General features: G+C 45.4%; 1 protein-coding gene and 1 long non-coding RNA gene across 3 annotated transcripts in view; one reads left to right on the top strand and one right to left on the bottom strand.

The window, feature by feature from the left end:
- Positions 1-4,279: 4,279 nt before the first annotated feature.
- On the bottom strand, positions 4,280-5,801 carry LOC105873722 (uncharacterized). Its single transcript, XR_012922127.1, has 2 exons — positions 5,499-5,801; positions 4,280-5,248 (listed from the first exon to the last, which is right to left on the bottom strand). It is a non-coding gene; the product is annotated as an uncharacterized LOC105873722 (long non-coding RNA).
- Positions 5,802-5,959: 158 nt separating this feature from the next.
- The window catches only part of SNX30 (sorting nexin family member 30), a 106,739-nt gene continuing 90,210 nt past the window's right edge, over positions 5,960-22,488 (top strand). For both annotated transcript variants that reach the window (XM_012768918.3, XM_076008940.1), the window contains exon 1: positions 5,960-6,348. In XM_012768918.3, the coding sequence (XP_012624372.1) occupies positions 6,193-6,348 (156 nt within the window). In that variant the 5' untranslated portion in view covers positions 5,960-6,192. The remainder of the gene's footprint in view (positions 6,349-22,488) is intronic.

Below are 22,488 nucleotides of genomic sequence, written 5' to 3' on the forward strand. Positions count from 1 at the left end.
GAGACAGGGTCTTGCTATTGCACTGGCTGGTCTTGAGCTCTTGGCCTTAAGTGATTATCCTGCCTTGGTCTCCTAAAGTACTGGGATTATAGGCGTGAGCCACCACAACCAACCAACATAAACTTTTTTTTTTGAGACAGAGTCTCGTTTTGTTGCCCAGGCTAGAGTGAGCGCCGTGGCGTCAGCCTAGCTCACAGCAACCTCAAACTCCTGGGCTCAAGCAATCCTCCTGCCTCAGCCTCCCGAGTAGCTAGGACTACAGGCATGCACCACCATGCCCAGCTAAGTTTTTCTCTATATATATGTTAGTGGCCAATTAATTTCTTTCTATTTATAGTAGAGACGGGGTCTCGCTCTTGCTCAGGCTGGTTTCAAACTCCTGACCTCGAGCAATCCACCCGATTCAGCCTCCCAGAGTGCTAAGATTACAGGCGTGAGCCACTGCGCCTGGCCAACATAAACTTTTTATTGAAGTAGAACATAAAGGCTCACAAAATGTAAATGTACTGCTTGATGAATTTTTACAAAAAAAACAAAAATAAAACAGCCCCCAGATCAAAACATAGACTATTATCAGTACCCCAGAAACTTCTTTTTTTTTTTTTTTTTTTTTGAGACAGAGTCTCACTCTGTTGCCTGGGCTAGAGTGCCGTGGCATGAATCTAGCTCACAGCAACCTCAAACTCCTGGGCTCAAGCAATCCTCCTACCCCAGACTCCCGAGTAGCTGGGACTACAGGCATGCACCACCATGCCCACCTAATTTTTTAAAATATATTTTTAGTTGGCCAATTAATTTCTTTCTATTTTTAGTAGAGATGGGGTCTCGCTCTTGCTCAGGCTGGTCTCAAACTCCTGAGCTCAAACGATCCACCCACCTCGGCCTCCCAGAGTGCTCCGCAGAACCTTCTTATAAAGGTAACACTTTCTGACTTCATTTCCTCTTCTAAAAAAAAAAAAAAATAAAAAAAATAAAGGTAACACTATCCTGATTTCTTGCACTATATATTAGTTTTGCCTGTTTTTGAACTTTATATAAATGGAATCCTATGGTAGATATTCTTTTGTATCTGGTTTCTTTCACTCACCATTATGTTTGTGAGATTCATTCACCATGTTGTTCCTTCATTCTGTCATATAATATTCCATTGTGCTAATGTACCACATTTATTTATGCATTCCACTGTTGCTAGTCATGTGAGTTGTTTCTAGTTTTGGCTACTACATAGCGCTGCTGGGAGATTTTCAGATGCATCTTTTGGCGAATATACGTATGCATTTCTGTTGTGTTCTGAAAGCATGTGATGTCATATGTGTGAATGTTCACTTCTAGGTGCCTTGTAAGGATCGTTCCTAGAGATGGAACTAAACACTGTTATGGAGGCATGCAGCCACTGAGTAGATTTTCCATCCTGTCCAAAGAGTCACTGCTAATAAGACTTGATGACAGGGCTTCTAGTACCTGTCAGTTCAAGCTTTTCTCTAGCCCAGCCTCTCTACTAGGTAGCCACATCCATGCCCACACCCCCACACATCACAGCCTGCTTGTGAAGATAGCCAGGTAACAGGTGTCCTTCCGTGGTGGCAGCCAATTGCATTTCTATGGCCAGATTAGACCCAGCTACTTGGAGCCTGTAGGGCAGGCTAAAGTTTTGGGGCTCTGGAAAATATCCACTCCACTGTGATCCACTTCACAGCCAGAGTTAGGAAATGAAGCGATCAACAGATGGTGTAGTTCATCTGAGCTCTTTTCCTAAATTTTAAGCACCTGGTAGATGCTCAATAAAAAAAACCATAAAAGTTCAGGGGCAAAAAGACCTTGTCATAGAATTTTGTAATAGAAATTTGCCTTTTAAGTAAGTTTCCAGTAAACAGGAAATTTTTCCAAAGTAAGCACTTACAAGTGTGATTTACAAAAGGAGGTTTAGAATGTCAATTTATGGTTTAGAGAAATGGATGGAGCTATGAAAACAATGTTTCTCACAGTATATAGAGTAGCATTAGCATAAACATCACTTAGGAGGCTGTTAAAATTTTAAAAATTAAAAATTAATTTAAATTAAATTACATTAAACATTTAAAATACTCTAGGCCTCACCCCAGAAACAGAACCTCTTGGGCAAGGTCTGGAAATGTGCATTTTAACAAGCTCCTAGGTGGTTCTTAAGTACCCCAAAGTTTGAGATTCACAGCACCAACTCCACGACTGTGTTGCACTACTCACTACATGAGGGTCTTCATGCTTTGGGGAGGCGAGGAGTTCAATATGGAGAGAGAAAATGATCTTATCATTTACCTACAAGCCCCTCTGCTGGTTCAGGGGTAAGTTCCAATTTCTTGTTTGCAAAACTCTTCAGGTTTTAGACTCATGTGGACCTTGCTTCTTTCCTGGGACATCATTGGCTGAATTAAATTGTCCATATAATTTTGGACCGGGCGTGATGGTTCACGCCTGTGACCTCAGCACTTTGGGAGGCCGAAGAGGGAGGGAGGATTGTTTGAGGGCAGGAGTTTAAGACTAGCCTGGGCATAGGCATTTTGCATGTTAACAAAAAGAAAAGAAAAAAAAAATAAAATAAAAATGTTAAAAAATAATGTATTTAAAAAAAAAAAAAGACTAGCCTGGGCAACATAGTGAGTCCCCAGTCTCTACAAAAAATTTTTTAAAAATATATATTTTTTTAAAATTTCACCTAGAGCCACACCCAAGAAGCCTTGAGCAAGTGGACTCCTACAAAAAATTTTAAAAATTAAAAAAAATGAGCCAGGCACGGTGGCGTGTGCCTGTAGTCTTAGCTGCTTTGGGGGCTGAGGTGGAAGGATTGTTTGAGCCCAGGAATTTAAGGTTACAATGAACTGTGATTGTGCCACTGGACTCCAGCCCGAGTGACAGAGCAAGACCCTCTCTCAAAAAATAAAAAATTGTCCACACAATTTTGTCTCTGTTGGGAATTGTGCTGTTTCAGTTGACCCCGCCTTGTTTGAGACAGCCCTCTGTGGCTTGCTACATGTCACTCTGAACGCTCTCTGAAAACCTCCTTTGTCTTCACCAGCAGTCCACTTCAGAAATGGTGGTGTTATTTTGAGGCAGGGCCTGGGATGCCATATAGAATAAAGCTATGATTGTACTAAAGACCAGAAGAGGATAAGCAGCTAACACAAACATGAAGAAGGCCTAAGCACAAGCAGTACCAGGGGGAGAATGAGAGAATGCTTCGCTGAGACTGCTTTGTTTCTGAGGTCTGGGTACCCATGTATAGCACTATAGGCTTGTTGGGGAGGTTTATAGGATTCCAGTTTGGCAAACTTACTAAATTCTGAGGCCCAAGGCCCTGTCTCCTAAAAAGTGCCAGGCTAAGTGCCTAAGATTCCCTATGGATAGAGAAGGCCCCATGCTGTGTTCTTGAGTTCTGATGGCTTTGGGGACCTCCCCGAAAACCCATGTACATACATCCAGTGTCATCCTCAGGGCTTAGCCCTAAAAATCCAAGCTTCTCTCCATAAATTACAACAAACACCACAGCCTTCTACTCTGACACAAACTTCACACACTTCATCCTTTCCACTATGTTGCTTTAAAAACTTTTAGTACTGAAGATAGTTCTGATTACAAAAAAAAAAAAAAAAAAAAAAAAAAAAAACTTTTAGTAGAAGCATAGTCATATACTCTGGGACACTTAAAGTTATTTCAGTGACAATTTCTTACCACAAGGAACACTGAAATACAACAGGAAATGGTGAATATGAACAGACAGGCCTGGGCTAAATTTGAATGCTGGAAACTTTCTACCAAAATATTTTCCATGGAAGTTCACTTTCTTTAGTTTTGATGACTACCCACTGGATCATTGTGGCTAGATGCCACTGACCAACCAGGAAATTGGAAAATAAATAAATAAACTCTTTCATATGGCCTTTTAGGAACTCTGGTTCTTTTCTTTCTTTTGGTGGTGGCATAGAAAAGTGGTAGTCTGATTCAAATTGAGCAAATGGAGGAGTTTGGAGTGCAGCATATTTAATTATGAAAACTCTGTGATTATTATTTTATAAGATTAGTAGAGAAAACCTGAGAGAGAGGGAAAGGAAGGGAATTAACATTTAGGGAGAACCTATGCCACACCAGCATCTTGCTAGGAACATGACATGGAGAATGCTATTTAACTCTCCTAAGTATTATTACCTGCTCTCCATCCTCCCCCCCTTAGGTTAGAAACAGGTTTGTTGAGGTTCATTTGCTCATGGTCACCCACATGTAGTGACAAAGCAGGAATTCAAATGTAGACCTTTTTAAACATTTATTATTTATTTATTGTACATATTCATGGGGTACAAGTGCAATTTTGCTACACTGACATACTGCATTGGGGTGAAGTCAGGACCTTCGGTGCATCTATCGCTCGGGCAATACATGTATCCACCGAGCAACCTCCCCAAATGTGCATCTTTTTCCACTTTTCCTTGGTGCCCTAAAGAGAAAGCTGTAGGGAGTCAATAAAGTAAGGTCTCCATTATGTTAAGGTGGTGTTGTAATTAAAATAAATAGCACCATTCAATAAGAAAAACCTATACACCTATAGGATGCTCATTTCTGTGTTATTTATTTTAATGCTAATTCAGAAGAATAGATAGTTTGTAGTAGTTGTAAACAGCCCTTGAATATAAAAGTATTAACAATTTTACCCAACACCAACAGGACCAGACCATGGCATTCCTTTGAGGTAGATGCAGCATTTAGAATTGTTCCCAGTGTCCTCCACATCCTATTTTTCCCAGCCCAGGCAGACTCATGTGGGGGGCGATAAAAGATGATAGCTTGAGGACTAAGGGTCCAACCCTATAAATTACACCAGGGGAAATGGAAGGTCTTTGAAGCTCACGGTCTCTTGACTGATACTTTGGGTCAGCTTCAACTCTGCATTCCACTTGTTTCTAGAGAAAACTGTGGGAGAGACCTTAGGGAATCCCAGCGTCAAGCTCTGTCACCACCTTCTAGCAAGCAGAACCAGGCAAACCCAAGGAGATTGGGAATGGGTAGGGGAAAATGTGCTCCGTTGCCAGGAGCCACTCTACCCATTACTTTGCTAAAGGGATTGACGACCCTCTGATGACTTGGCCTTAGAAACATAAGCTCCAGGGACAGTTAAGGTGAAAAAAGGAGGTGAGCTTACACCCCAAAGAGCTGGAAGTACCCTTTGACGATCTGCACCAGGCCAGCAAAGGACGCTGAAGACTGCAGCTCAGCCAAAGGCCTGGGAAGGAAACACGAATGCATGAAAAATAACTTGAACCTCATGGTTCTTTCAGAAGTCTGGCTGAAGTGGGAGTTAAGAGTCATATATCATTTGTAGCACTCTTTTTCTTTATTTACGGATGCTTACTCTTCTGAGGTTTAACCTTACATAAACTCGGCTTAGCTGCGGAAGCAAGACTGCACGGGCAGCTCGGCAAGAACCCGAGGACACCCACACTGCCTCCCTGAATTCCCTTCTACGTTCCCACCTGATGTTCCCTAGCTCCTGTGCGCCTCAAAACCCTCCATGCTATTCTTAGGATACGCGTCGTAATTCCTTCTATTTTGGGTAACTTCTGCGCGTGACTTAGCGGCCAGAAGACCCTGACTCACGTGCGTGGCCCCAAAGCCCCCAGCCCGAAGCGCGGCTACCCGCGGGCGCGTCGGTAAACGCGGTGGAACGAAATGGGATCCTCCAACGTCTTTTTCCACCTCTGATTTCCGTTAAACACTTGCTCTGGGGACTGCGCGCGGCCTCCGCACACCCGCGCCTCCGGGCGCGGCTGGACACCCCGGACGGCCGCGGGGGGCGCAGGGCGCACTTCCTGCCGCGCGGGGCGGGGCGGGGCGGAGCCGCCCCTCCCCCTCCCCTGTCCCCGCCCCCTCCCCGGCGGCCCCGAAGCGCGGGGGCGGGGCCGCGAGCGGTGGGCGGCGTGGCGCTGCGGGCAGGGCGCCGCGGCAGAGCTGCTGGCGGCCCGCGGCGGGCTCGGGCGCGGAGCGGGGGCGCGCGGCGCGGAGCAGCCCAGCACGGCGCCCGCAGAGACGCGCCGGCGGGGGGCGGCGGCGGCCAGCCCGGCCGGTGCAGGGCCTCTGGCCGATCGGCGGCCGATCGGGGCCGCGGGGAGCCAGCTGCGGCGGGCGGCAGGAGGAAGCGGCAGCCGCGCGTCCCCGGAGGAGCGCGCCATGGCGGGCGGGCCCCCCAAGGCCCTGCCGTCCACGGGGCCCCACTCCCTGCGCGACATGCCGCACCCGCTGGCTGGCTCCAGCAGCGAGGAGGCCGTGGGTGGCGACAGCACGCCCAGCCCGGACCTGCTGATGGGCCGCAGCTTCGGTGACAAGGTGAGGCGCATGTCGTTCCCAGGGAGGGGTATGATGGATCGGGAGCCACCCTGGGCCTGGGGCCGCGCCCACCCTGGCGCCCCTTTCTGGGGGACGGGCGTGCCCTCGCCCCTAGAGCCTTGGGAAAAAGCGTCTCCCGTGCCGCCTCCGCGGGGTCGCAGCCGCAGGGGGAGCGGCTAGAGGGAACGGGCTACTCTGGGTGTGACTGATCGCGGGCGCCGGTGACAGCTGGTGGGGAGGGGTCCCGCCTGCGTGTTGGGGCCGGGGGCGTGCGTGCAATGCTCAGCGCCTGTGCCCGGGGATGGGGTCCCAAGTTGCTCCAGGCGCATCCCTGAAGGCTGAGCTGCTGAGTAACTTGTAGCTCCTTCAGTTTCCGAGACTGCGAGCAAGCAGGAGTCAATGGCTTTGCGCTGGGAGGACTGGGCAGCTTGGTCTTATTGCAAGGGTCGTCCGTTCTCTTCCCCTCAGTCTGTCATGTGGGGAGTGATCTTTGTTTAGGTTTGTTGTTTGCCCTGAGGAGTCACCTGACTCAGACCCCAGCCAGCGGAGGGAGGAGAGTCTCGCTGTGGTTTTCTGTCTGGGGCTCCATTCACCTCTTTCGGCCTACCACACTGTTTAGGTTTGGCAGAGGCTGGTTTTGTGGTTGATGGAAAGAAAGCTCGCCCTTTGACCTTCTTTGTGCAGAGGGAGGCTCTTGATTCCCTCGGAGCAGCACAACCCTCCTGCTGCTTTGAGAGACAGCAGAGTCTAGTGAGGGGTAAGGGGCGGCGTACCCCCTCCCCCATCGCCATTTCTGCTGCGACCGGGACTTGAGCAGTGATTGTATCAGCGCCCCCGGTGCCACTTAGTCACTAATTGCACAAACTAGAATTGTCCTCAGCACTTATGATCAGGATTTCCTCCTAGTAAAATGCTAAATGCATTCCTCCTTGTCTCAATATTAATGGAGTCAAGGCACCTACCTTTCTTTCCCCCTTAGATGGGAGACCATGCAGTAACAATGAGTATGAGAAAATACAATTTGCTGGCCTTACAGTCAGAAAGGCACTGAGCACTCAAAATAGCTAGGGGATGGGGCTTACTGCACCTTCCAGAGAGGGCCTGTGAAAGCAGGGAGTGGGGTGTAAAGCATTAGGAACAAGAAAACTTAAAAAGCTAATTAAACTAGTGGATTGAGCAGCTATGTGTGTGTCTTTGTCATTATTCTCTTTATTTTATAGAAGATTATAGACTATATGAAGGCTTATGTTGCTTGGAGATACCTTGCTCACATATGACTTTCAAAAAAGTAATTGTTAAATGATTAATTTGCTTTCTTATGGACAGAAATTGCTCTTAAATGAATGTGGTATAGGAACTGAGGTTAAACCTTCTGCTTTCCTTCTCAGTTCTGTATAGGATAATGAATTCATTATCTATTGCTGTGTAACAAATTACCCTAACATTTACCACCTGAAAAATAGTGTCTGAGGGTCAAACAATCTGGGAGCTTCTTACCTGGGTGGTCCTGACTTAGCTGTTGCCTTGGGCTGCAGTCTTCTGAAGGCTGGATTCAGGGAGGAACCACTTCCAAGCTCACTCAGTGGCCATTGGCAAGCCTTAGCCACTTTCCATGGGGCCTTCCCATGTGGCAACTGGTTTCCCCCACAGCAGGTGATCCAAGAGAGCCCAAGACTCCAGCCAGCCTTATATAACCTAATCTTGAAGTGACATACCTCTGCCATATTCTACTTGTTACACAGACTGACACTGGTACAATGTGGGAAGAGGGTATGAATACCAAGGTGTGAGTATCAGGAGGTGGGGCTCACTGGGGCCATCTTGGAGGCTGGCTACTACAGATAGCTATTTTAAATATTTCCTTAACGATCTGCTCTTGGATGATACCTGACTTGGGAGTATGGGCATTTAACTGATAAGTACTCAGAGGACAAATGACCTATACCACCAAGATCGGGTTAGTGGGCAGGAAGTCAGTCTCAAGTCTGATTCCTTTTGGTTTCCTTTACAGGGTCAGTTCTATGAGAGAGACAGTCCTGAAGACATTATTATTAATTATGAAATATTTAATAGGTCTCCTAACAGCTGTGGGGAGCATCTAAATGACACCATTCTCAAGGGCCTCATTTATACTAAGCCACTTTTCCTTAGAGGCTAAGCATTGTAATTTCTTTCTCTGACTAGGAGTAACATTTTCCTTGAATTTTGTTTTTGTTTTTGTTTTTTTTGAGACAGAGTCTTGCTTTGTTGCCCAGGCTAGAGTGAGTGCCGTGGTGTCAGCTTAGCTCACAGCAACCTCAAACTCCTGGGCTCAAGCAATCTTTCTGCCTCAGCCTTCTGAATAGCTGGGACTACAGGCATGCGCCACCATGCCTGTGCTAATTTTTTATATATTTTTAGTTGGCCAATTAATTTCTTTCTATTTATAGTAGAGACAGGGTCTCCATCTTGCTCAGGCTGGTTTCGAACTCCTGATCTTGAGCAATCCGCCTGCCTTGGCCTCCCAGAGTGCTAGGATTACAGGCTTGAGCCACTGTGCCCAGCCTTGAATCTTGGCATACACATATGTTCTCATTACTCTGAAGAAATTTTTCTAGGGAGAAGCTAGCAAGCAACAGAGGTGAGTCAGAACCAGTGGAAGGAAGCCTTCCCTCTGGCCAGCTTTCTCTTGCCTAGGCAGCGTGGAGGGCAGGTAGGGAAGTTGAGTGCTGTGGTCTGTCTTTGAAAAGAGGCCTGGTTTTTAGTCTTTTTGGACATTGGAGTTGTGATCCTGGATGACAGGGATTCAGGGTCAGTTCTGGGCAAGGGGAATGAAGGTGTGACAGGCCGCCCCTAGTGCAGGGTCATTATGCAGAGGGGAATTGCTTTCTGTGGGCCCAGGCTGGTGCCATGAGTAGGTAGTCTTGTGTCTCCATCCAGCTGATGCTTCTGAATAGCCTCTGTGGTGCTTGGGTAGGAGAGAAAGGCCAAATGTGATGGACTCTCTCCATCACCCACTTCTCAAATCATTTAAACCATGGTGTGATGGGAGGATCCTTTCTATCTGCCAGGGGTTGCTAGGACTCATTCTTCTGATGCAAGCTGAGCTCACCAGGCCTCATATCGCTATAGCTTTCATCACCATCTGAAGTGTAAATAATCACTTGGCCTATCTTTCCTCTTTTTTACTTTCATCTGCAAATTGCTCTGGGCCTAAGGGTGGGGAACCTGTAGCCTTAAGGCCACATGTGGCTCCCCAGACCACCCAGTGCAGTCCCTCAACTGAATCCAGACTCCTTGGAACAAAAGGATTTGTTCTGTAAAATTTGCATTCAGTCAAAAGGCCACACTCAGGGATCCAGAAGGCCATGTGTGGCCCCAAGGCTGCAGGTTCCCCACCCACTTTAACCCCTCTCGGGCCAAGTTCTGTGCTTAACTTCTCTTCATATATCCTCAACCTCTTCACTGAACTCTTCACCTTCTTGCTGCACCCCTAGGTCACTTAAGACTTTCCCTGAAGTCTTCACAATAGAGATGTCTTTTCCTCCTGTACTCCATTTATGTCAGGTTCAGGAGGTGAGAGTCATTCCCCCCCACCCAGTCCCCATTGCCTTTTATTAATACAGACCAAGATCTGCTCTTTTGAGGCTCATGTCATTCTTTTTAGTCATTCAGCAAATATTCGAGGGCCTTTACTATGAGCCAGGCACTGTTCTAGGAACTTGTGATGAATAAAACAGCCGGAAGACCCCTGCCCTCATTGGGTACATTTTAGTAAGTACATTACTGTAATATGCAATTAATACTATGGAAGGAAGAAAAAGTAGAGCAGGGAGGCAGGGTTCAGGAGCACTGGCCACAGGGAAAGGGATTCAGATGGGCCTTATTGAAAAACAGATTTTTTTTTTTTGAGACAGGGTCTCGCTTTGTTGTCCAGGCTAGAGTGAGTGCCGTGGCATCAGCCTAGCTCACAGCAACCTCAAACTGCCTCAGCCTCCCGAGTAACTGGGACTACAGGCATGCACCACCATGCCCGGCTAGTTTTTTCTATATATATATTAGTTGGCCAATTAATATCTTTCTATTTATAGTAGAGACAGGGTCTCACTCTTGCTCAGGCTGGTTTCGAACTCCTGACCTCGAGCAATCCACCTGCCTCGGCCTCCCAGAGTACTAGGATTACAGGCGTGAGCCATCGCGCCCAGCCTTGAAAAACAGATTTGAGCAAACTTGAATGAGGCGAGGGAGTTCGCAGGTGGATGTCTGGAGAATAGCATCTAGGTAGAGGGAGGGAACAGCTGAAGTGGAGGCTTGAAGACAGGTGCCTGATATGTCAGGGAACAGCCTGGAGGCAGTGTGGCTGGGGGCAGAGTGAGCAACGGAGAATCTTATGCTGAGGGCAGAGAAGGGTGGAGTCAAATTGTGCTGAGCTTGGCAGGCCTGAGGACTTTGGCCTTTACTGTGAGTGCTTTTGGGGAAGTGAGGTTCTATATAGGGTCTTGAGCAGGAGGGCATAGTTTCACTTATGTGTTAAAAGGATCTCATAGGCTGTTGAAGTGAGAATACCTTATTTGATTATTCCACTGAATTAGTTAGGATGCTTTTTACTTAAAAGGATATAAACTGAATGCAAATTGGCTAGAGGGAAAAAAGATCTACTGGCTCACATAGTTGAAAAGGCTCAGGTATTTTAGCTTCAAGAATGGCTGGAACAAGGTATTCAAATGATGTCGGGGATCTGTCACTTTCCATGTCTTGGCTCTGCTTTCTTCTGCTAGCTTTATTCCCAAGCTAGTGAAGGGATGTGTTTTACAAACAAGCTTCACAGCTCCAACAGAAAGAGAGCACATCTTTCCTGATAGTTCTGGCAAAAGCTCTGGGCTGGTGTCTCATTGGCCTAAATTGGGTCAGGCGCCTAAACCAGTCTTTGTGCTCCTGATTGCTCAGACCTGGATCAGGTGCTTATCTTTGGAATGAGGGATTTTTTTTTAATTGTGAAATATATACAGGAAGTATAGAAAAAAATGTGTCTATGTAGTTTAAAGGCTAAAACAGACAGTTTAAAGAATAATAAAATGAACACTCATGTTCCTACTCCCAGATTAAGACAGAATATTACTAGTATTTTGGGAGCCTCCTCTATGACTGGGGAGGAAGGAGGTGATTTCCAAAGCAAAATCAGGGTGCTGCTACCAGAAGGAGTGCATGTTGGACAAGCAGGAAGCAACAAATATCCACTACAGACTTTTCACTACCTTTTCCTTCCCTGTCATTTTCTAACTTCACTGCTTCTCATTGTCATTCATTAAAATCTTTAGGCCCCAATTTACTGTCTTCTCAAATCATGTCCTCATCTCGGGGGTCTTAACTATCCACTTGGCTAATCTGTCCAAGTCTCTAGAGCTATCAGTTTCTTCTTCAGTCACCTTTGCCTGTTTTTGTTTTTTTACAATTCATCTGCCCTTTTCCATGGCCACACCCTACACCCTGCATTGTAATAACTAGAACCACTCCAGCTCTGAAGTAGTGCCATTAGATATCACCTTTTTTTAAAAATAAATTTATTGTGTATATTTAATGTATACAGCTTGATGTTATGGGAGATATATATATATATATATATATATATATAGTACAAAGCCAACTGTAGTGAAACAAATTAATATATCTATCATCTCACATAGTTACCCTTTATTTTTGTTTTGTTTTTGTGGCAGAAGCAGCTAAAATCTACAGATTTATTATGATTCCCAAATACAATTGTTACCTGTAGTCCTCATGTTGTACATTAGCTCGCTAGACTTGTGCCTCCTATGTATCTGCTACTTAGTATCTTCTGACCTGGCCGCCTCATTGCCCCACACTACTATTTTGTTCTCTTTGTATATTTGAGTTTTTTTCTGATTCTGCATATAAATGAGATCATGCAATAGTTTTTTTCCTGTGTCTGGCTTATTTCACTTAGCATTGTGTCTTTTAGGCTCATTTAGCCTTATGGCAAATGGCAAGATATTCTTTTTTAGAGCTGAATACCATTCAATTGTGTCTATGTGTGTGTATGTATATATGTGTGCATGTGTGTTCTTTATCCATTTGTCTGTTGAGACACAGTTTGTTTCCATATCCTGGCTCTTGTGATTAATGCTGCAGTGAACATGGGAGTGCAGATTTCTTCAAGAGGTGGTGATTTCATCTTCTCTGGGTTATGCCCAGGGGAGGGATTGCTGGGTCTTGTGGTAGTTATGTTTTTAATTTCTTTAGCAACCTCCATGCTGTTTTCCATAGTGCCCATACCAATATACATTCTCACCAACAGTTTACAGGGATTCCCTTTTCTCCATATATGTCATCTTCTCTTCCCTTACTCTCCTGTCTTTCTGGGTCACTGAGTCAGTGACCCTGACTGCCCTGCTCTCTGACCTCTTATATTCCCTGACCTCCTTTGGATTCTGTGGCCCATGTCATCAGTTATTGCTGCCACCATATTCAGTCCCCTTGTTCTCCTCCTTTCATAGCACACCCTGGATCATTCCATTGGTTCTTTCGCCTATGCCCAGGGACCTTGAGCATTGCTGCCCATATGAGTTCACAGGTTCTGACCATGGCTGGGGCTTTGGTGGTGCTGGCACTTCTTTCTTTCCAGAGGCTGATCTGACACTTTCTCTGCTACTCACACGCCCTCTCCCTACCCCCCATTCCGTGAGGGCCTCATCTTGCTCCTTAGAGAAGGTGGAAGCCACCAGAAAGGCACTTCCTTTCACCAGATTACAAAATGCTCTGCTGAATCCATGGCCCTTTTCTGGCCCCTTTTTTCAATAGAAGATTGTAAGGCTGGTCGTAGGTATAGCCCACCTCTTCTAGCCTCTTGGAGACCACTCTGTTTGTCTTCTTGCCTTTCAACAGGTGCCCTCTCAACTGGCTAGTTCCTATCAATATTTAAACACTTTTAAGTTGCTCTCACTTTTAAAACAAAGAGTAAAGAAAGTTCTGCTGTGATGCTCTTCCTTCCTCCATCCTGTGCCCTGTTTTGTGACTCCTCTTCACAAACTTTCTGAAAGGAAGGTTTGCTGCTCTTGTCTCTGCTTCCTGGCCTCTGGCTACTCCTCAGCGTCCTGCTGTCTGGTTTCTCACTTTGCTACTCAAGATCCCCAACGACTTCCTCATTGCTAAATCCACTAGTAGGTGCTTTGTAGTCCTTATCTTACTTGACCTCTTAGGAAGGCAGCACCTGATCCTGTTGATACCTTCCTGCTTGCAACACTCTTCCTCGGCTTCCTGGTTTAGGGGTGAGTGTGTGCTCTAGAACCATGTGGTCTGGATTTGAGTCTCAGCCCCATCCCTTACCATCTTACAATGAGCAGATTATTCAACCTCTCGAAGCCACAGTTTCCTCATCTGTAAAAGGGGGACACAAGGAGTACCTACATCACAGGGTTGATAGGAAGACCCGGTGTGTTTGCAGTTAGAGGAATGCCTGATACATCGTGAGTCTTGAATAAATGTGAGGTTGTTGTTATCGATCCTTGATGTTGTACTCTCCTCGTTTCTTTCTACGTTTTTGCCTATTCTTTGTCAATTTCTGTATCAGTTGTGGTCTGATTAGGGAATAAAAACCACTGGAGGTATTTAAAACTGAGAGACTGTAAAACAGGGAGTTAGTTACATAGGCGATGGAAGATTCGAGAAGCCCAGCAGGGGACGGTCAGGCATCCCCAACAGCAGCAATAGCAGGAAGCCGCGGTCACCCTCAGGGTTAGAGGTCAAGGGGAGGAGGTGATGTTCAGTAGAGCCCAGGAGCTTCTGAGGGAACTAGAACTGTGCTGGGCTGCTCAGGGAGAGCTGGGACTGCTGAGGAAGGGAGCACTGGAAAGGAGACAGCTGCTGCCAGGGACCCTCTGAGGCAGAGAGAGGGTCTGGGCTGGGGGGAGAAATATCCTGGCTTCTCTCCATCTCCTGCCTTCTGGTCTTTCATCAGTATCTTCCACTGGCCAAAATAGCATCCTTGGTGGACATGTGACCCTAGCAGAGCCAATTAGTCTTTCCTGAGGTTTGCTAGATGGATGCTGGGGGAAGAATGTCTTTCTTTCTGTTAGATTATGAGTGATTGTCTCCCTGCAATGTGGTGAGTGCCTGGCTTATGAATGAAGCCAGAGGGGGAAGGAGTGCTAAGAGAGGAAGAGGGTCAGGATCCTTTGAGTTTTGGATCTGATGGTGCCTGAAGCTAGCATGGCTTTTTGGTTATAGGAGGTAATAAGTTCCCTTCTGTTGACACTGTGTTCAATTTAGTTTGTTACTTGAAACAACAACAACAAGAAATGGATAGATCCCATGACCTTAAAATATGAAGTGAAATTGAGTTTTCCTTGGGGGGAATTGAGAAGAGGGTGTTTAATTGCTCTTGGTCAGCCCCACTATTGCAGTGTGTCTGCAAATCGGCTGAGGTGGTGGAGGTTGTGTTTTCACCGGGTCCTTGAGGTCTGAGGGGCCTTTCAGAGGTCGAGCAGAGAAAGCCCCACAGCTGAGGGTGTAGCTTGGAAATACAAGTGGCTGCCGGAGGAGGATTGAGTTGGGTCATGCAGCAGGATTGGGCTTTGAGAGTCTACAGGTGGAGACAGGTGAGAGAGGAGGTACATGGAAAGGTCAGGAGGAGATGGAAGGCTGTTTTGAATGCTGTGGTGTGGAGGTTAGCTTTTATTTTTTCCACAGTGGCCAGCCCTAAGGGGGTTTTGAGCAAGGGAATGTGTGATCAGTGCTCAGGATAGGGAGAGACTGTCGGGAAAGAGGTAAGATAGGAAGGGTTGGCCTGGTTTAGGTAGGAGTTGAAAGATTACAGAGAAGAAAGATTAGAAAATGTAAAGATTAGGAATTTTGGTGGTGCGGGTGTGACTGTTTTCCAGGAGACTGATGCTGAGTGGTGAGAGGGAACTCAGACTGGGGGCAGGTGTGCCAGTGAAGTGTCAAGATAGGTAGGAAGCGGTTTCAAGCAGGTGTTTAGGACAGAAGCCCACTCTTGACAGCCTGCTCAGACTTAAGGCTCAACCAAATGCTGCCTCTGAGAAGCTCTTCTTTGTTATGTAGAAGTGTAGTCCCAGTACATCCAAATAAGATAGGACTGGAAGATGCAGAGGTAGAGGTCAGAATTTAGACAAAGTGAAAATTGACAATAAAATGCAGAGCCAGGTTGTCATCACAATTTTGAGAATTGAGTGCTAGTGGAAGGTACCGGGAAGAAGGCAGGTGTTTCCTGGTGAACAAGAGCCTCTCAGAGTAAAGTGAGAACATAAACAACAGCCTGGCCAAGGGGCACTCTTTCATGTATGAGCAATTGGGTTTGTTTCCTAGATATAAGAGGGGTCTATAAGAGGGGTCGTGTGCTGTCCCATGTCTGCCTTGCCCCACAGAATTCTTCATTTTGGCAGCGAGCGCAGGGATCAGGAATTATGGTCATTTGTCTGAGTTTTTGTGTATGTGTGTGGGGTAGGGGGGATATTTGGAAAAGGTGTTTCTGGGCTCCTATTTGAGAAAGGGAACGGGCAGGAGAAGCACATGGCATGCGTGGATGGCAGAGTGCAGGCGCAGTTCAAAACCCCCTGTAGGCCAGGCACAGTGGCTCACGCCTGTAATCCTAGCATTCTGGGAGGCCGAAGCAGGTGGATTGCTTAAGGTCAGGAGTTTGAAACCAGCCTGAGCAAGAGACCCTGTCTCTACTAAAAAATAGAAAGAAGTTAATTGGTCAACTAAAAATAAATAGAAAAAATTAGCCAGGCATGGTGGCGCATGCCTGTAGTCCCAGCTACTTGGGAGGCTGAGGCAGGAGGATTGCTGGAGCCCAGGAATTTGAGGTTAATGTGAGCTAGGCTGACGCCACAGCACTCTAACCTGGGCAACAGAGTGAGACTCTGTCTCAAGAAAAAAACAAAACAAACAAACAAAAAACCCCTGTAGCTCTTGAGCATCTGCTGCTCCATGCCTGGCTCCGTGCTAGATGCAGGGAATGTAGAAAAATATAAAAAAGGTAAAAAAACAAAAAAAAAAACCACCCCACAAAACCCTCCCTGTGAGGTTCATGGTCCAGTGAAGAATAGAGCCACATCAACAGATGGTTGCAATAGAATGTGAAAAATGCTGAATGTATTTACTAATTCTGTGGCCTTGGGCAAGTTTCTTAACTTTATAATGCCACTGTTCCTCCGTATCTAAATTTTGGATTATCTTACATGGGCAGTTCTGAAGCTTAGATGAGTATTTATAATAAGTCTGGGACACACTTAAGTAGTATGACAATGCTAGGTGTTAGTGCCTTAGAAGCAGATCCTGAGAAAGGATTTAACTGCCAGCTGCTTATGTGAGAAGTGAAGAAAACAGCATTAGAGGAGCAGGGAAGTGAGACGGAGGTGATCGGTGCAGGCCGTGTTAGTTAACAAGCCAGTTTCCTCTGAGCATGGCTGGAGCTCTAACCTGCAGGGAAACCCTGGGAGCCTGTATAGAACACGTACCTCGGTTATCCCCGCTCCAGGTGAGGAAGCTGGGGTCTCCAAACGGCAGCTCTCATCAGTCATTGGTTGAGTGCTGCTTGGGTAGGGTTTTTGGGCATTAATTCCCAAGCACTTTCTAGCCTGCCCCTTGGGTGGGCAAAGCAGCTTTAGCAGCCAGGGGAAGCAGTCAGGCCAAAAAATGCAGATGCTGGCAGTTGGTAGTCAGCCCAGCGGGCACTGAAGTGTGGTCAGGGCGAGGGGACATATGGGTGGGGACTCCAACAGCATCTGCTACAGCTATTATGGAAGTTATTTACAGGGAATAAAGTCAGGTGGGTTTTCCAAAGGAGACGATGTTTGAGCTGCGGAATGAAAAAGTAGATGTTCCACAAACAGACACAGGAAGGAATAGAAACTCAGGCAGAAAAAACAGCATGTGCCCAAGGCTTAGCAGTGCCCAGCGATGCAGGCACGGTGTGTGGGGTCGGTGAGTACTGAGGCCGGAAAGGTTGGTGGTAGTGTGCAGATTGTGGTCTGTAGTGGCTCACAGTGAGGGCTTTAGCCTGAGCACTTGGGAGCCCAACCAGTGTTTTAAGCAGGGGAGGAGCAGGGCCATATTTGGGGTTAGAGAGTCACCGTGATTGGGTGGGTAGAGTCTGGAGGCCGGGAGTCGGGGAGAAGGCTGTTGCAGAGGAAGGGTGGGGAGGCCGTTTTAGTAGGGCTGGACTCACTGGATTCAGAGAGAGTGCAGGTTAGGAGTTTTGTTTGCAAATGACGGATATCCAGCTCGATTAACTTAAGCAAAAAGGTGAATCTATTCACAGGCTCACTTTAGCCATAGGAGTGAGCTGCAGCCAGGGGTCTGAATGCTACTGAGGGTCAGTTTTATTCTCTCAGACCAGCTTCATCCATGTCGGGGGAAATCCGGCAACTGGCAGCTGGTATCCCTCAGGTTTCACGGCTCTGCCAACAGAAAGGGGATGAATCTCTTGTCCCAGGGGAAAAGGTCAGGGAGCCCTGGCTTTGGTCACATGCCCATCCTTAGGCCAATCAGCTGGGCCACGAGAGTGAGGTGTGTGATTGGCCCAGCTTGGCCCAGGACCTCAACTTGGGCCAATCATCTAGGCCTGGGGGAGGAGTCTGAAGGAATAAGTCCTTATTCCAGCCCCAGGTGCAGAAACAGCCCTGAGGTGTGCTGGACAAAGAGTGAAAGAAAGATCACTACGCGGGAGACTCTTGGGTCACTGGCTTCAGTAACTGGCTCAATAATCGTGGCAAGAATAAAACAGTAATTTGAGGAAAAGCAGGCCAAAAATTAAACTATAGGTTTTCTAAGCATTAAAAAAATTGTGATATCATTGACATACCATAAAATTTACCTTTTTAAAGGGTGCACTTTAGTGGCTTTCAGTATATTCACAAGATTGTACTGCTGTCACCATATCTAATTTTGGAATGTTTTTATCACCTCAAAAAAACCACCCCATACTGATTAGTAGACACTCTCCCAACCCCCGGCAACCACTAATCTGCTGTCTCTGGATTTGCTTATAGTGGACATTTTGTTTAAATGGAATCATACAGTATGTGTGTCTGGCCTTTTGTGTCTGGCTTCTTTCCCTCAGTCCAATTTTTGAAAGGTTCATCCATGTCGCAGTATGTATCAGTACTTCATTCCCTTTTCCTCCCAGCTTTATTGAAATACAATTGACAAATAAAAATTGTATCTACTTAAGATGTACAATGTGATGTTTTGATACACTTATATATTATGTAATTACACAATCAAGCTAATTAACATAGTTATCACCTCACGTAATTACTTTTTTTTGTGGTGAGAACACTGGAGATCTCTCTTAGCGAATTTCAAGTATAAAATATATTATCATTAACTGTAGTCATCATGCTGTACATTAGATCTTCAGAACTTATTCATCTTATAAAAGAAAGTTTGTACCCTTTGACTAATCTCTCCTCTTACCCCCCACCCCCAGCATTACTTCATTATTTCACTTTATATGTGAATAATATTCCATTTTATAGATATACCACATTTTGTTTATCTAGTCATCAGTTGATGGACATTGAGTTGTTTCCTAAGTATATGTACTTTTTGTGGAAAGACATTATGATTTATTAATTTTCTGTAATTTGACATCAAGGTTATATTCATATCTAAAGTGTCAATTTTAGATATGAATATACAGTAAGATGGTTTTAAGTACCCCCTTTTTAAACATCATCATAACCATTTTTAACTATGCAGTTCAGAGGTGTTAAGTATGCTCACATTGTTGTTTAACAGACCTCCAGAACTTTTTCATCTTGTAAAACTGAAACTCTATATCCATTAAATGACAACCACCCTTCTCTCTCTTCTCCCAGCCCCTGGTAACTACATTTCTACTTTGTTTCTATTCATTTGACTACTTTAGATGTCTCATGTAAGTGGAATCATAAAATACTTCTCTTTTTGTGACTGGTGTATTTTATTATACTTAGCATGATGTCCTCAAGGCTCATCCATTTTGTGGCATGCGACAGGATTTCCTTCTTTTTTAAGGTTGAATAATATTCCATTATGTAGGTATATCAGCTTTTCTTTTGTCCATTTATCTGATGGACATTCAGATTGCTTTTGCCTTCCTTTTGGCTATTGTGGATAATACTGCAATGAGCATGAGTGTGCAAGTATCTCCCTGAGACCTGTTTTCAATTCTTTTGGATATATTCTTAGAAGGGGATTGGTAGATCATATGGTAATTCTGTTTTTTTTTTTTTTTTTTTTTTATTTTGAGACAGAGTCTCGCTTTGTTGCCCAGGCTAGAGTGAGTGCCGTGGCGTCAGCCTAGCTCACAGCAACCTCAAACTACTGGGCTCAAGGGATCCTCCTGCCTCAGCCTCCCAAGTAGCTGGGACTACAGGCATGTGCCACCATGCCCGGCTAATTTTTTGTATATATTAGTTGGCCAATTAATTTCTTTCTATTTATACTAGAGACGGGGTCTCGCTCTTGCTCAGGCTGGTTTCGAACTCCTGACCTCGAGCAATCCGCCCGCCTCGGCCTCCCAGAGAGCTAGGATTACAGGCGTGAGCCACCGCGCCCGGCCGGTAATTCTGTTTTTTTTCAAGGAAACTTCATACTGTTTTCCAAAGCAATTTCATCATTTTACAGTCTCACCAGTAGTGTACAAGGGGTCCAATTTCTCCACATTCTTGCCAACATTAATTATTTTCTGTTTTTTTGATAGTAGTCATCCTAGTAGACGTGAGGTTATGTCTCATTGTGGTTTTTTTTTTTTTTTTTTTTTTTGAGACAGAGTTTTGCTCTGTTGCCCGGGCTAGAGGTGCCCTGGCGTCAGGCTAGGTCACAGCAACCTCAAACTCCTGGGATCAAGCAATCCTTCTGCGTCAGCCTCCCGAGTAGCTGGGACTACATACATGTGCCACCATGCCCAGCTAATTTTTTCTATATATTTTTAGTTGTCCAGATAATTTCTTTCTATTTTTTGGTAGAGACAGAGTCTCACTATTGTTCAGGCTGGTCTCGAACTGCTGACCTTGAGCGATCCACCTGCCTCGGCCTCCCAGAGTGCTAGAATTACAGACATGAGCCTCCATGCCTGGCCTCACTGTGGTTTTTATCTGAGATTCTCTGGTGTTTGGTATCTTTTCATATGCTTGTTGGCTATTTGTATATACTCTTTGGAAAAATGTTCAAGTCCTTTGCCCATTTTGAGATTAAGTTCTTTGGTTTTTTTTTTTTGTTATTGAGTTATAGGAGTTGTTTATATATTCTGGATATTAACCCATCATCAGATATATGATTTGAAAAATTTTCTCCCATTCTGTAGGTTGCCTTTTCAGTCTGTTGATTTTTGTCCTTTGCGCGAAAGATTTTAGGTTTGCCTATTTTTGCTTTCGTTGTCTGTGCTTTTGGGATCATACCCATTGTTCAGCTTCATGAAGCTTTCCCACATCTTTCCTTCTAGGAGTTTTATAGTTTTGGGTCTTTAATCCTTTTTGAGTTACTGTTTGTGTGTGATGTAAGATGAGGGTCCAGCTTCATTATTTTGCATGTGGATATCCAGTTTTCCCATCACCCATTTGTTGAAAAGACTGTCTTTTCTCCATTGAAAGTGTGTGCACTTGTGAGGCTCATTCATTGCTTACCAAGGGTGATTCACCATATTATGTTAATACTTGAATTGTTAGGAGGCATTTATTCTACCAGTGTTTGAGCGCCTTCTCTGTGCTGTGTACCGTGTGAGGCATTATATTCCTTGGGAGTTAAGATATCCAAATTCTGGAAATGACATTCGTCTGGCACAGACCAGGTCTCAGACATCCCAGGTAAAGAGTATCTTACTATAATTAGAATAAGCATGGTTGTGGAATAGCTGTTCTTTATAAAAATGAAAGCCTAGACCTTCTTCAGGACTATTAAATGAGGGCAGAGGTATGTTCTAAGGAACTGGGCTTGTCATCCTATTGTCAGCATCTATGCTGCAAAAATGTAATATAGCAGCTTTTCTCTGCACTTTCCGTCCAAGTAAATCTTGTTTATTTCATGACTTGCATCAGCAATTGTGAAGGGCACTTGGAATTTGTGTTCATTTCCTCAAAGATTTGGCCAGGCCTACCATGTGCCATGTCTGGGGGGGGGGGGATACATAGATGGACATTACCTTCCAGTCATTCAAGGCCTGGGAAGGGAGACAGAGAAAATGCAGGTGAATAATTGCAACTTAACATGATGAGAGGCCTTGAGGTAACAGCTGCATTTTGTCTTTTAATTAATGATCAATGTTGGGATTTCAATAAGAATTTGAATAATTTTTTTTCTGGGTAATGATAATGGAAAATCTTTACTTTTTAGCCCTTAGATTTTGTTATGTGTATATTAACCCTGTGGGTGTTTTCTGCCACTGTATCCAAGATTGGCTACACAGTTTGTGGGAACCAGTGCAAAACTCAAATACTTGTTACCTTGTTAAAAAATGATTAAGCATTTCATTCTTAATGCTCTCCCTGGTGACAGCAGAGCATTTTAAGCCCAGTGTGAGACTCTTTGAGCACAGGGTCCCTGGTGATGGCACCGATTATATGCCCGTGAAGCTAGCCCTAAGTGTATCCTTTGGAGGTACTGGTGTCCAGGTGCTGTTAAAATCCCCACTTATCCATGCTGGTGTTCCAGGCCTGGCCCGCTCCTGCTCTCTGGGTACGCTTGCCTATGGTGGGGGGGGGGAAGGTCCCCATGGCTTCTCCATTCTCGGTAGACTGTGGAGCCGGCCTGGGCTACTCTGTCCCCTGCCTATAACATCCCTCTCTAGCATTCCTGTTTGTGGAAAAACTTAACGTGGTCTCCCCATGCCCAGCCTTTCATGTTAATACACGCTTGGAGTGCTTTTCATTTCCCTGACTGATGCTTTTGTTGTTGTCTCTTCTGCATCGAGGCCATCCAGCGTGTGTTCCCTGTGTTATCCTCACCTTCTCACAGAGGTGTGAGTAATGTGTGTTTGTAATCGTAGCATTAATGGAGCACTCACTTTGGAAACTGAACTGTGTTTTTTCAGCATCCTGCCCTGTGACAGCTACTGTCTCATTCCTGTTCAACAGCTGGGGAAGTGGCTTTGAGAGATAAAGTAACTTGTTCAAGGTCACAGAGCTAGAAGAGAGTTCAATC

This window comes from Microcebus murinus, chromosome 12 (assembly GCF_040939455.1).
Source record: "Microcebus murinus isolate Inina chromosome 12, M.murinus_Inina_mat1.0, whole genome shotgun sequence".
NCBI classification, from domain to species: domain Eukaryota; kingdom Metazoa; phylum Chordata; class Mammalia; order Primates; family Cheirogaleidae; genus Microcebus; species Microcebus murinus.